Raw genomic sequence first — 14,935 nt, 5'->3', positions numbered from 1 at the left:
CTAAGTGAGGCAAGCAGGTTATAAGGCATCCCAGGAAGAAAAATAAATGATCCAAACAAATGGACTGAGTCTATGAAGCAAAGAAGGTGTAAGACCAAAAATAAATGGTGTGTTTTCACAGTTCACATCATCACATAGAGAGTAGCTTGGATACCAGCTGCTTCCAACTTACTTCCATATTGCTGTCTAGTGATCCTGCACTGCTGCGACGCCCCCGCTTGCCTGCCCGAGACATGCAATACCACAGATTAGAGATCGACAGCACTCCTGGACCGACTACAGACGTTTAGGCCGCCCACCAGTCCCGTAGGGGGCAGTGCAGTGGATTGTGACTGTGAGTAAGGTCCAGATATGGACGGGAAGGGGAGAGCGCGTTCAGGTCTGGGAGGGTGGTGGTTGACAGGTGGTACTGTGGCTAACTGTCTAGTGAAGTCACACCTTCCCTCAGGTAGAAAACTTAAGTTGCATTGAATTTTCAGAGATTTAAGTTTCAAAACGCACTTTGAACTGGAGTCTCAGTCGAGTAATGCTTAGAAATTTTGAGTGCATTTGTAAAAATGTCAACAAGTACGGACTCCATGAGCATCAAGTCCAATAGTCTAAGTGAAGTTTTACCAAAGGATTGTAGCCTATTTTTAAAAACTTTGAACAGGGTTGATCCTGAAACAAATTTTTCCCCAGATAGATTTTTGACTTGATAAAACATGACAACTCATCCTTAATGTTGTCACAAGATGTAGATTTTCAAAGGGGTCAAGGTTGGCGAGAAGCCAGTCTCAGTGACAGTCACAAAGGAGGAGACACATCAAAAGCAATACAGTGGTTGTTGCACATGGGATGTACAGGCATATACAGGTCTGAGGGCGAACAGAGCACTCTCGCCGTTGTTAGGCACACTCAGCCAATGATACATGACCAATAATCACACATATACAGGAAAATACCTGATGTGTATGGAAATAACACAGTAAATACACATGAAATGGAGTATGGCAGGAAAGGAAAAAGAAAACACATAACAAAAATGACCCCACTAACATGCCACATCCTGCATTGAAAAACACAGGAGACAGGAGGGCGGAGGGACTTCTACAGACTTCTTCACTGGCTGACCTATCATATCCCATAGAGGTAGTGATCATAAGAACAAAGCGTATCATATTACCAACAGTGAGGCAGACCCCTGACTGGATTTCATTTTGTTATCAAGTTAATCACCCGATAACTTCACATAGCTGTTATCTGTAATGAATGAAATGTACTCTTGCTTCAGAGACAGAGCGGCTGTGTTAAACACTGATATTTATGGATGTGAAATGATTGTTAACACCGAGACTGAAACTAAATCTTGATCTTGTTGCTGCTCAAGAATGGTACGCATTCAATTTGTTTGGTTCACAAATATACGTGAGAGGAAATGGCACATGATGCTTGAATAAAACACAACATAGGATTCAATGAGAATGTCTTTGGATAAAACAAACGCAGGAGTGCAAAAGTGCTAAGTTAATAAAAAAGAAAGTGACGCTAAGAACACGAATGGAGAATGTCAGGAATAAACTCATCCAAATGATCAGGAGGTGAGAACTGCCTGTCAATTTCATTCATCACTGAGAAGACAGATCTGGAAAAACTGCATTTCTAAACAATCAACTGCACCTCAAATAGGTCTGTATTCAGTCTTTGACTTGTGAAAAGGTGGAGCAAACCTGAAGTCTCTCTAAAACAAAGTATGCTAAGTTCAAAAGAGGTTAAAGATTAAAGGACACGCCATCCAGACCAAACTATCCAATCATGAGTGAGTAAGATAGTGGATTTAAAGAGGAGAACTCTAAAATCAATGCATGGTGCAGTGAAACAACATTTTGCTATTTTTATCCCCTTGACATCACCACAGAGAGATGGATGACAGAAGGAGACTACTTTCCCCTTGAAGGACCTTCTGGTAAAAGCACAGACGTTTTGGCTGTACCTGCTTCGGAGAGGTCTCGCAGGGAGCTGCTGAGGGCGCTCCTCTTCAGGCCCTCTCCCATGGCGTAGGTGTCATCCAGACTAGCGCGGTTCATGTTCCCATTGCCAGCTTCCTTCTTCAGACCAGAGCTCTGCGACATGCTGGGCCTCACCACCCCCTTCTGCTTCTCCAGCTCAGCTGTGGAACGGAGCCAAGGAAAGACTGAGGTAAGTGGCGGTGGTTTTTACATCTCACTCCGGCCAGGGAATAACGCCTCTGTAATGTATTTAGTCTGAAACTCATGGACGCCCACTATTTATCTACATAATTTCCAACATCCTGATCTTGTATGTCCTAACAGAACTACCTCTTGAATGTCCAGAAAAAAATCTGTTAGCCATCCTGTGAACTCTGTAAAAATTCTCCCCCATAAACTGCCGCAGTTGAGTAATGAGGACCATGCTCCGTTTCTACTTTACATAGCCTGAGGTAGACAGCGTTAGAGGGGGATGGGAGGGGGGGTGAAAGCAGCTCACACTCTATCCTGTATTTCTCCATTTCCTGGACCTCGGCAATGGACTCTCGTAGGTCATCTGTGAACTTCTTGCGGTCCTGGGGGTTGGGTGCGTTAAAGTTGATGAGGACTTTGATGTCTGCACCTGGTATCGCTGATGTAAGCCTGATTCCATTTGGGTAATCTGGGGCAACGGCAAACAGAGAGGGAGACACATTTACACAAGGGCCATTGATCAAAACCAAGTTAAAACAAATCGGGCAAAAGCTGTCTGAAGTTTGGTGTAAATAATGTCACAGCCCATTGGTCTGACTTCTCATTTCTGCTCGACATGTTACTGTGCTAAATCAAACCCAGTGATGTAAACACTGGCTGCTAACACGCCACAGGGATGAAGACGGAATAAAAGGAAATGCCACTTACACTGATTTTCAAACAGCATGACTTGCATCCCGTACAGAGAGAAAGACTGTCTGAAGCTGTATGTCACCGAGTTCTTCTTTTTCTGGAAAATCTTGGTTACCTGAAGTCATGCGAGGAGAATATTTTTAGGATCGGTCTAAAGAGAGAGGACAGGAGAGGATAGAGGAGAGGGGAGAGGATAGAGGAGAGGGTTTTTACCACTAGGAGGTCATTGAACAGGAAGATCTCCCGCTGATGCAGGCCCAACTTCTGAAGCTTGTTGGGATCTGGCACTTCAAACAGGCGGCAGTAACACACCAGCCGGCGATGAGGCAGCGACAGCACCTACAAGGCAGACAAAAAAAAGAGCACAGATACCAACACTTAAGAGGTCATTATGGCCTCGGTCCACAGAGTAATAAGGAACAGAAGTTACTTCCTCCTCTGAGCAGAATTTAAAGAAGGTGTGAGTGATTTATTCCTCCTCTGCACACTTCATAGTATTCACAGTAACGTATATGGAGAAGTGGTGATAGTTTGGATAATAGAGTTAAGGACAGCAACTAATGCTTATTTTCATCACTGACTTATCTGCTGATTATCAAATCGATTCCGTGTTTGGAATACATAAAAGTTAGATCAGATAAGTCAGATAAGACAAAGACAAAGCAGCAAATCCTCAATCAAAACGCTGGACCTAGAGAATGTTTATTGATTAATTGATTACGGGAGTACAGAAAAATAATTGACTTTTTTGATAACCAATTAATCATTTCAGCTCTACTACTATTGGGTCATTTAGTTTGTCCCGCAAATTAATCAAAACTTGAGCACAAACCGATGACCTATAGTAGAACACAGGAGTGAAGCTATTTGTGGTATTATGTCTTATTGCATATCTAGTATGTAAGAAATAACACATAATAAGATGTCAATCAAAATTACGCACACCGTAACGTAAAGCAGAATGGTGTTTCCTCGTATGAGTCGATTTTCTTTTTTAATGTGAAGACACCTTGCCAACGTGTTATCACGCTAATAACATAACATGACGACCTACTGCAGAGACAAATGACAGCCCTGTTAAAATTATTATCATCCTTACTGTATATTTGAAAATATACAAAAGTAGTTGTTGCTAAAGTCACTAATGGGTGTTTGTAGTCAAATTAGGTTTGTTTCATTAGAGAAAGTTAACTGGTAACATGGCACAAAGCATGAAGTGTAGTATGCATGAACCACGCGGTGACCCTGCTGAGCACAGAATTTACGCCCGTCGATGCTGTCTCCGGAGTACAGCAATGACTGCTTGTCTTCTCAGTAGCAGATATGATGCCTCGGGGGGCAGAAGTCCTGCTTCTTTAGGTAATCTGACTCCAAAACTACCTTTGTGATGTGCATTAACTGTAATGTTCAGAGACAGGAAGCTGTGCACATGCAGTGAAATAATAAATGAAAAATGATCAAATATAGTATGATTTATGGACATTTGGCCTACTTACACATCCCAGGCCATGGTGGAGTGATCCAATCTAAAAAAGAGAGGACAAAGAAGATGTTATATGCAGCTTTTATGCTACGATTATTTACGCTATTGTCACATAAAAAAAACCCAAAACAACCTAATTTAATTTCTCCTGCTTATTAATGAGCCCACATCAGGATTTGCCCTTGCATATCCTGCACCTATAGCCTATTAAACTGGCCATGAAAATGCACGGACCTCTGTGTACAGGACGGTCTTTCTCTGCTGTCGGACTCAAGGGAGTTTGCAATAATGTTTGAATGAAAACAGATCCCCTTCTAGAAGTCCACTCTGAGCAGCAGTAGTGGACCCGATTATCATGGAGAGGAAATCCAATGTGGTCTTTATGCTAAAGTGTTTCGCTGAGTGTCCTCCTCAGCTTTTAATTCTGCGGCTAAATGGTGACGAGGGATCATTTTTCAATATATTACTTCATTACTGGCGGAGTAACCCATCCATCCCACTGGAAACCAACTGAGGCAAAGTCCTCCATGCAAGACAAACCTGTCCCCGAGGCTGCATAGGTTAATCACACTTATGACCTTCACACATTGAAGAAACATCGTTACCTACAGAATAATGCAGGAGCTGCTCTGCCTGTTCCCGAGGGGCTGGAGCAGGAGTCAAAACTAAATTTGATCATAGTTCTTGTTCAGTATTTATACACAGAAATAAGCTAACTAGTGATTAATGAATCAAGAGAATACTGCATTGTAACTCCTGTTAATTAAACACTGGTTTCTGTAAAACTGAGAACTATGCTGTGCTAAGGTGGCAAAATAGTTCCCATTTTTCATCAGACTGCAGCACTGGGTGACATCTCTCAAGGGCTTTGGGTGTGTTCAAATCAGTGTGAAGGTCTAAACTCAAGCACGTGTCCCCTTTCACACCACAATCGCCAAAGATACAAAGGACTTAGATTTCCTAAATCTCCCTCTTCCCTCTGTGCCTTAAAAAAGATGCCTAAGAGATCGATGTCATGCCTTGAAAATGATAATATCTTCCAGTTGACTTAGTAGAACGAATAATAATCAGCACTCACTGGTTTCTTTCCCACAATGAGCTTCTCAACCTTCTGGACCTGGGAGACATGATCTTCGTTGGTCTTGAGCTCTCGCTTACGGATCCTCTCGTAGATGCCGACCAGAGTCTCCCTCGGAATATCCTCCCCATCATCCACACCTGGCACACAGGGGAGAGCCGAGTTACTATACAATGTGCAATAAAAGTCAAGGGTTTTAAATTAAAATGCACTGCGTCAGAACATTAGAACTGGAAAAATGGAGAAGGATGTGGTCATTCACCTGCAATCATATTACAAGAACACAACATGTAGCACATTTTGAAAATATCAGTAAATATATTTTGGTCACACATAGTGTATCGTCACTTAATCATAATAATCACTGGCTTTGTTACCTCTTAAATTCTTAATAAAGTCCTCTAGCTTCATCTTCCTCTCAGGCTTGACGTTGGGGCTGTACATGTCAGTGTTGAGGAGGATGATGGCGAATGCCAGGATGAAGATGGTGTCAGGGTTCCTGAACTGCCGCACCACAGTGGGGTTACAGATGCAGTAGCGCTGGCTGGAGACAGGAGAGCAACACCCATCTCAATTTACAGGCAAATTATGGTTTCAAAACACACACAAAAGAATCGTGTTCATAGTGACAAGAAAAAAATGAAGTGATGCTAATACTGGTTCCCTTTATTTATCAATAATTACCTGGAACACCCAGCTATTGGGAAACAAAACTCAATAAAGGTTTACATAAACAGATTCTAGTATTATGGGCACAAACCATTTAAGCATGCTGTTTCTGTGACAATTAATCGTTTGGGAAATATTCAGGATCCATGTGGTGTATTGATCATTGCAGTTTATCCATTTTCCTCACCGGTTCTGGTCAGCAACCTTTTTCTCCACCAAGAGGCAACAAATGTGTTGCATTGTGCATAGCTGTAAGTATGAACACAGCCATTCCCTCCGTTTTCTCTGTGTAATTATTGGTCTGTCTTCGATACGTTTAACTCCACGTGTCAGTGTGTGATCTAACCTGAAGGCTTCGATGAGCCGCTCCACTTTCTGGGCCTCGCCCTGAACACGGATGTGGTTCTGAAATTTCCTGAGAGCCTCGTCCAGCTCCATTCCCTGGAAGTCCATTTCATCCACCACGCAGCTGGTACGTGAGGGGACAGATGGAGACAGAAAAATGAAACACAAACTAGGTTTTTTCATATCTTACAGGGCTTAGTTGGCCTAGATTCTATTATGGAGAATATCTCAGTGTTTATAATAATCATATTTGTGCAGTGACTTATTCTTATTCTACCACCTGCATGATGTTACTGGGATGGGTTTGACGGAGTCTTTGTACCATGCTTGTCACTCTTTCTCCTTTTCTTTTTTTTTATTGAATTATCTACAGTGACGGCCCCGATGTTTGGTGTCTTTCTTTGTTGCCAGTAACTTTAATTTGTTTCAGGAAGTGCACAAGGATGTGGACAAACACTCTGGACATCAGAGTATTAACACACATTTCCTTTGCTTTGCTTACGTTTATCCAATTCATACTGAGGTTTAAGGATGATGGGAGGAGAGATCATACTTACTCCAAGACATCTCTGTTGAACTGTTTCTGTCGATTGCCGAGAAATTCTCCAATCATCTGCCTGCTCAGCCCCTTCCTCTGCAGCAGGAAGTGAGCCACACCAACCGGTGTGTCAGGGATGAACCCCCTCTCAGTCAGGTACTGGATGCCCTTTTCTGGCTTCCTGATAAATACAACATTTAGATGAAGGTAAATTTCAAAACTGGAGAGAAGTAATTGCTACTGCTTTGACTGCATAGTCAAAACATAAGCGATCAGTGCTAGTGAAAGCTGATGTACGTTACATTAAACCTGCTTAAATGTTACCACAGTCCTAACACAGACACAAGCGCAATGTGTCCCATGAAAAAACAGGTTATGCTTATGTAGTTCTGTCTTCTATAGTTACTAGTATTATTAAGGCATGATTGACTCTCCCTACAACTACAAAGGCCTACTAAGGAAAGAAAATTCTTTGTATCAAAGTATTTAGGTCAAGGACAATTTCAGCTATATCAGTCTATATCACAACGTGCTGTGTTGTTTTTACAATCACAACATCTTTGAATTTGATATCAATGCCCCTAATTACAGTTTATAGTGCACACAGTGAGTGAATGATTTTGCAAGAGGCTGTTCTAACATCACGTTCAGTTACTAGACCCTTAATCACTGCACTGGTCAAGCGCCTGCTCCATCAGAGCTGAGTACCTACTTGTTGAAGAGATTCAGGCCGATGCGGTAGTGCCTCTTGCGAATAACATCATTACTGAAGATGGGCGAGTCCCAGCTGTTGCGAGTCTCTTTGTGGTAAGTCTGCTTGCTGAGTGTCTGCTCTCGTAGGCTGTCTCTCGAGGAAGACTCCGAGCTGCAGTTGATGGTGTCATTGGAGTTGGATGTGCTATTGATGCTGTCGTTGTCCCCATCAGAGAAGTCAGACTCCGACTTACTCTGTCTGTTGGCTGAGCCGTTGATGGCCAAGTGGCTTTCCAGCTGGCGATGGCGGTGACGCAGAGGCGCGTCGTCATCACGGGAGGGAGCTCGAGGAGGGGGTCCATGGGAAATGTGTTTAGGGCTTGCCTGGGACGACGTTACAATGTGGCCGTGTGGTTCATACACGGGCGGCCGTTTGACAGAGCCACGGTCAGACCGGTCACTGAGCTCTGCAGAGCTGTCACTAGGAGGTTCTATGGTCAACAAAGGAAGATGGTCCATTCTAAGACGCTGCTCTTGGCACTCGAGAGAGGGAGTGCTACGGCAGCTCGTGTCTGTGTCACGACCCTCATCTTTGGGGTCAACAGGCCAGTAGTCCTGGGAGGAGTTGACTGACCGCAACCGCAAGTCTGATTCTGTGCTGGAGGGCTGGTCCCCTGACCTAGACAGAGCAATAGAGGGGGACATGTCCTCCTCATCAATGAACAGAGTAACATCACTATAGGACGCCATCGATTCATCATGCAAGCGTCCAGCGGCCCTGCGGTGGGCCTTCACCTGATAGGGCACCTCCCTCTCCACCTTAGAGCAGCCCATGGCCTCTGGGTCAGGACCCTCATCTCCCTGAAGGCTGCGACAGTTCAGTGCATCATCTATGGACTCAGCCAGAGATTTGACCTGCCTGGAAAAGGCATCCTCCAGCTCCGTGATGGCATCTGTCAGGTCACCCTGTGGGGCTGGGTGAGATGCCATGTTGGCCTGCTGGTGGACCTCTATATCTCCACATTCAGACTGCACCATGGATAGTGGGCTACCATCCTCCGTCATGGACACCTGCCTACCTTCAAAGTAGGAGCTGTGCACTTTCTCAGGGCCCTCAAATGAGAGCTGCATCCTCATGTTGGACAGAACAATGCGCCTGGACATGCGGTTCTCAGACATAGAGCTCCTGAGACGTTCAAAGTTCTTGTTCATCTGATACTGGCGGAAGGCTGTCTGGATGGTGCGGGCCGCATGCCGAGTTATGAACCGTCCACCATATTTACGCTCCAGCATCTCCACCTAGAGAGAAGACAGAGTAAATTACCTGTGAAACTGTGCCACTCATGGAATATGTAATTGGTTTTTTCGGCTGTTTATTTTATGAAGCCATCCTGATAATTTGCTTCTCCCAGTTGTCAGTGGGTCTCTGACAATATAACAACAGTTCTTCCTGCTCTGTTTGTACCAAGATAATCTCACACAGCTGGGTTTCTGATAATTAACTCTTAAAGAAAAATCACATGTGACACTGTGACATGAGAATGGGAGAAAACTATTCAGCCAGGCTACTTTGAAATACCTGTTTATCCTGGAGGTCAGCAGAGAGCTCATAGCTCTCAGAGAGCGAGCGGGACCGCTTGATGGCCTCCTCCTCAGCCTGCTTACGGAGGATGGACTGCGAGTGCTGGAGCTTGGGCCGACGGGGTCTCTGAGGCCCGGGCTGGACCCCGTGGCTGTAAAGCGGGCTGTCAAATCGGTCAGGGCTGATGGCGGAGCCGTGAGTCACCGGACCCTGGCCATAGCTGGCTCCACCATCCAGGGAAGAGCCGCTCTCATTGGGACGTCCATCCCCTTCCACACTGCAATAAGAGAGCAAAGGGATGGTTAGAGATTTCATCCTCTCACTAGAAAGATTAGACAATGAGAATTCAATTTTGAATCAAAATATGATTGAAGCACTATCGGCTTAATCGCAGCTGTATTTCTGATCCCTCTTATGAAATGTCAGAGCAAAAAGTAGCTTAACTTCAGCGACTTAAGCTTTTAGAAAGGAAAGTCTTAAAATCTGTAGTCTAGTCTCTGCTATAGAATATACCAACAAGTATGGCTTATAGAAGTGAACTGCAGAGAGTGTGTAAATGTGTGCAGCCCTTTCTAGGAAGTGCTGATCCTGCAATTTTACGACAAAGTGCAAACCGCACATTACACTCAACTGTAAGCTGCCCACTACTGGTGTGTATCTCTGTAACAATTATTTCTGAAAATATGACAGTCTGCCATAGATTTTGTCGTGGTACATTCAGAAAATATAAATGCAACATCAACACTCTCCAAATATGAAACACATCCAGTCATCTGTTGTCCTTGTGAGATTACCTCTTAGACAAACAATGTGAAAAAAACAAAAGGTTACTCACTCACTCTTACATTCTGCCGTATTACAAGAGGACTGCTTTTTGCGAAAAGACCGTCTATTTTCTATAAATTGCCAACTCTTCCTCCATATCTTGTCCACCATTCTTTCGGTCAAGTGAAGTCCAGAGTACACAGGATCCTCTAGGAAACTAAAGTTTATGCCACCTTAAGAGCCAATCAGTGACCAATGGGAGTTGCATCATGTTTGCCAGAGCGACAACACACTGTTCCAATACACGTTACAAAGTCCAGTTTATAGTGGAATGACAGAGCAAACACAACTCTGGCAGTCCCTTAGAAATAGCTGAGATGTGGGTGTATGTGATGCCCACCTGCTCAGTAACTAAAAATCACACTAACGAACGTTTCTTCTCATCCATGTGACAGTGCATTCGCTGTTCGCTGGCAGCCTAATGTGTTTGAACTGTGTGACTCGACACACCCATACAGTGTACACAATCCACTTCCTTCATTAGACAGTCTGAGATCAACACTCAGCAACACCAGCAACCAAAGCTGAGTGAAAAAGTGGAACTGAATGTGGTCAAAAGTTCAAACAGCAGAAGTTTCGGTAAACCCCTTTTGTGACTGCATTAGCAAAGTTTAACTTTAAACTGAGTGCAATTATACTGATTGTCATTTATGATTCATTTACTGATTCATTCAGCCATTCATGGTTCACTATAGCCTATAATTACTTACTGTAAAGCCGAATAGAAATTTCAAATATATTGCATGCTTCAGTCTGCTACAAACCATAGATTTCATTTTGTAAATGTATCAACTTGTCCCTTTCTGTCTGGTAATTCCTGTCAGTGAATGTGATGTAAAGCAGAGAAAAATCCGAAGCTTAAAGTGATTACAACTCGGATGCTTCTATACCAAGAAGAATGCTTTTGAGAATTACCTCTTTTCAACACTTCTGCTTTTCAAACAAACAGTTGAATGTGAAATACTACTGCAACTACTGTTGGCTTGCTGCGGTTGCCAAACTGCCACCAATAATTGTTTGACAGAAAATATTTCGTCTGATTCCTAGAGCCAAGGTGCTATTTGGATGCAGCTGGAAATATTATTGTGTCTTTCAGTAGCACAGGTGCTCGCTTCCACCAAACGCTACAGCAGAGTGAATCCTTGTGCATGAAGTGAACTCCTTGCCTGTGTACGAGAGGGGAGATGACCCATTCATGGTCAGCTGAGGCCACCGTGACTTCACGGTAAGTAAATGCTAACCGACTTACCCTTCAGGGCAATAGGTTTACACACTGTTGAAGTGTGGACCAGCACGCAGCAACAGGGCCAACAGAGAAGGCTTTTATGCTGCTGGAGCAACATTAAACCTTGCACAACACAGTGAGAATCACACTTTATTACATAATCGCCATTGGGATGAGTCTCCCCAACCATCTGTCATGGCAAATTGTAACGCCACCATCCCTGGAAGCCTTATAAATCACACCTTGCGTACTGCCACAGCACCAGAATACAGCCGGTGGTAAATTTTGGCTTCATTATTTCTACATTAAGAGTTTGATTACTGACAGCTGGATAATGTTAATGAAAAAAGGCTATGTGACTTAAGAGGATGTGACTTTGTGTTTAGGGTAAATTAGCATTAAAGCCAGCATGCTGCACTAAGATGGTGAATATTGTTAAATGACAAATGCTGATGTTAAGTAGGTATTACACTTAGCATTGTCACTGTGACCATGCCGACATTAGCATTTAGCTCAAAGTGCTGCTGATATGGCCGTGGACTCTTGGTTTCATTATGTTATATTGTTTTGTTGTATTGCACTGTACTATTTAGCTGAGAGTAATTGCCTCTCAATTGTTTTGCCTAATTGTGTAATTATTTTATGAACCAAAATAAATTCCAACGTCAATTTATGCAATATGACAAAATAATTATTGGAATGAGAGTTGAGTCTGCATTAAAAGAAAAAAAAACAAACTCCTGCTGCTTTTAATAGCTACAACATTGCTCCTGAGGGGTTTGCTTTCTCACTCCATCGCCTCCAAAACATTCCAGGCACAAAGTTAAAACTATAGCTGCAGTACATTTTGTTTTTTCTGTCTCACTTTCTACCATACTTGTGATTGTGGGTGTACAGACGAAAGAATGGGAAAAAGTGCTGCAGTATTTTTTGCTCGGAGGTCACTGAATACTCCAGAGTGAGGTCAGTTGCTCATGATGGCGGAAAAAGGACGAGACAGCAGCATTTTAAGAGCTGGTGTTTTAAGCTGTAATGGATGCTGAAAAAGAGAACTAGAAGTGACTCCACGTGATTCAGACGGCCATGTTAACATTTATATCAACATGTTGTATCCACATTGTTTCACGGACACTGAGAGGTGCAGAATGAAGCAATGACGGTTGTACAACGGCCGCTTCTTGATAGTGACTTTACACCCCTTGAAATATGATCTCTCTACATTAGCAGCGACTGCTCAATGGCGTCTGTCGCTCAGTCCACTCTTTATCCACCAGGAGCCCCCATCAGTTCTGATGTAGGCATGGATAAGCATGTCAGCTCAGCTGGCAGTGATTTTCAGCCATGGGATCCAGGGATTTGGGGGGTAGGTTGGGGGGTGGGGTGGTGGTCGACCATCTCTCTTTCTCCCCTCCTTCCCTCTCAACACATCCTGAACAAACAGGCCCGGGCCCCTGCCCAGGCCTCAGCCCATTCCCTCAGTCGGACCTGAGGGAGAAACATTCCTCCATCCCGGAAAAGAGGAGTCACATCTACAGGAGTTCTGGGAATAGAAGACGGCTAATGAAGTGCAGACTGAAGCTACGGAGGAAGAGAGAGCTGCAGTGTGGAACAAACGAAGTCACAGAGAAGACAGACAAGTCTACAAACTGCTATTTGCTCACATGTTTTTCCAATGAACTAATTTGTGTCTTAAGATGAGTTTTTTTTTTGTTTTGCTCTTGTCAGTATAATTAAATTCCCCATTAAATAGTAAACTTAAAAGCCGTTAAGATTTGCATTCTACTAAATGTTTAGAGAAATCTTTCCACTTGCAATGTTTTCACAACAGTAATCCGATTACTCCTCACCCACTTGTTTATACACACCATTGTAAAAAATTTTTTATTTCTACTTCACAATGGTGGTTTTATTCCTCATGAGTCTAATTCATGTCTGTTGCCTTATTTTCATAATGAAGCACTTGTAAAGCTCTGCTCTTGAAATGTGCTACATAAATAAACTTACTTTCTCATTTACTTCGTCAATCTATCTGATTTCAGAAACATTCATCTAAACGCAAAATCCAGCAGCCTTTTACAACAATTAATGCAGCAACATTACTGCGGTGTGGCCAAAGTTATTAGTTTTTTGGCCACATATACCAATAAAAGGAAATAAGAGGTGTAGTAACCCCATTGATATTCTAAAGTAATATTGCTGGATGAACAACATCATACAATCTTGTACTGGCAATATTCAACAGCAATACCAACATGGTTGCTAAGGAAGTTTGATCTGCTAGCTGAGGTTTATTTTTATTCACAATAGGGCACAAAAGGCAGATGGTGATGGAAATCTGATTCCTTACCAAACTCCACGAGGGGGTTTCAGAGACGATATGTGCAATGACACTAGTGCAACACATATAAATGCATAAGTGGGTGAAGGGACCCTTTCAGTCAAATTAGACAGCACTTCCATATCACACTTGCTTATCACCCGACACGCACTAACAACATGTGCTCCAAACTCAACTAAAACAAATGTTTTCTCTCAATAGCTCCATAACTCAAAGGGCTCATAAATACAGATGCACGCAACAGCCCTCACAACACAGATGTGAGGAAACACATTTTTCAGGTAGACCACACAGTAACATGTTAATGAAGTCCAGCATTAGAGGGTAAACCTGCCAATAAACACTCAGAACTAGCATCCATACTAATGGATGATTTTGTTACTTACTATAAAAAGACAACAAGAAAGCAGTTGGGGATTTATGGTATACTGTATAACACAGCTGCAAACTGGAGTGCTGCACTGGCCAGCAGACTGACAGTATCACTCTTGAGAGTTTGCAGCAGACAGAATATAGTCAACTGGAGCCTCGTAAGAGTCGTGGCTGATAACTACTGTAAGTTATATTCAGCTTGAGCGCTTCAGGACCTGGGTGTCTCTACGCATCAATCATGTGATGTCTAATACAGCCAGCAACCAGCAGTCTTGGCTGTACTTGAATGTATCCACATGTACCGTTGACTGCTAAATGGCTTCAATCTGTATTCGACATTTGCACTGATTCGCACACTGCAAAGTGATGTGCGAGAACAAAGGTGTTGTAGTTTGCCTTGAGAACTCCAATCACGTCCCATTGAGGCTAATAGCAGCCATAACATTTTGACGAATATGTGAAAGGCACCAGTTTTAATGCATAAAGCCTGCTGATAATTGATCAGCGTGATTTTTGCCAGCGTTCGTCAAGAAGCAGGGACCTTCAGGTTTTTCAAGATGACTTGAGGTAAAAGATTTAATAAACACTCCACTGCAAAACACACTCCGCTGCAAGTGTGATGAGTGGCTTGGTCTTTTGTTGATGCCATCCACATACTTATTACTTCAAGTCATCAGAAAACAATACTACTCCCTTGTTAACTGCTAGGCCTCATTCTGTCTGACTCGTCAGCCCTCCTCCTCCCTTCCTGTCAAAACTCATACAACAACAATGACAGAACTTCTGCCATTATCTTTCACTAATGAATGATTAAACTCTGCACACTCAATACACTCAGCACCTGCCCTTGAAGATCCAGCTATGAAAAAGCACACAGTCACAGCCAGTAAGCGGGAGGGCCACGACACACCGCA

General features: G+C 43.2%; 1 protein-coding gene across 3 annotated transcripts in view; it reads right to left on the bottom strand.

The window, feature by feature from the left end:
* iqsec1a (IQ motif and Sec7 domain ArfGEF 1a) overlaps positions 1–14,935 on the bottom strand; it is a 90,095-nt gene that overhangs the window by 4,850 nt on the left and 70,310 nt on the right. The window contains exons 1-13 of one of the 3 annotated variants that reach the window (XM_070838830.1): positions 10,097–10,494; positions 9,259–9,538; positions 7,699–8,978; positions 7,006–7,167; positions 6,450–6,572; positions 5,812–5,978; positions 5,435–5,574; positions 4,370–4,399; positions 3,087–3,212; positions 2,889–2,988; positions 2,488–2,649; positions 1,973–2,149; positions 173–222 (exon numbers count right to left, since the gene is read on the bottom strand). In XM_070838830.1, coding sequence (XP_070694931.1) covers positions 173–222; positions 1,973–2,149; positions 2,488–2,649; positions 2,889–2,988; positions 3,087–3,212; positions 4,370–4,399; positions 5,435–5,574; positions 5,812–5,978; positions 6,450–6,572; positions 7,006–7,167; positions 7,699–8,978; positions 9,259–9,538; positions 10,097–10,197 — 2,898 coding nt within the window. In that variant the 5' untranslated portion in view covers positions 10,198–10,494. Of the gene's footprint in view, positions 1–172; positions 223–1,972; positions 2,150–2,487; positions 2,650–2,888; positions 2,989–3,086; positions 3,213–4,369; positions 4,400–5,434; positions 5,575–5,811; positions 5,979–6,449; positions 6,573–7,005; positions 7,168–7,698; positions 8,979–9,258; positions 9,539–10,096; positions 10,495–14,935 lie in introns of those variants that run through there. The other 2 variants (XM_070838829.1, XM_070838832.1) reach the window with 2 other exon arrangements.

The sequence above is a fragment of the Pempheris klunzingeri genome, chromosome 11, assembly GCF_042242105.1.
Source record: "Pempheris klunzingeri isolate RE-2024b chromosome 11, fPemKlu1.hap1, whole genome shotgun sequence".
Classification (NCBI taxonomy): domain Eukaryota; kingdom Metazoa; phylum Chordata; class Actinopteri; order Acropomatiformes; family Pempheridae; genus Pempheris; species Pempheris klunzingeri.
The sequence above is the reverse complement of the archived record's forward strand: the minus strand, read 5'-3'. Positions and strand labels throughout refer to the sequence as shown.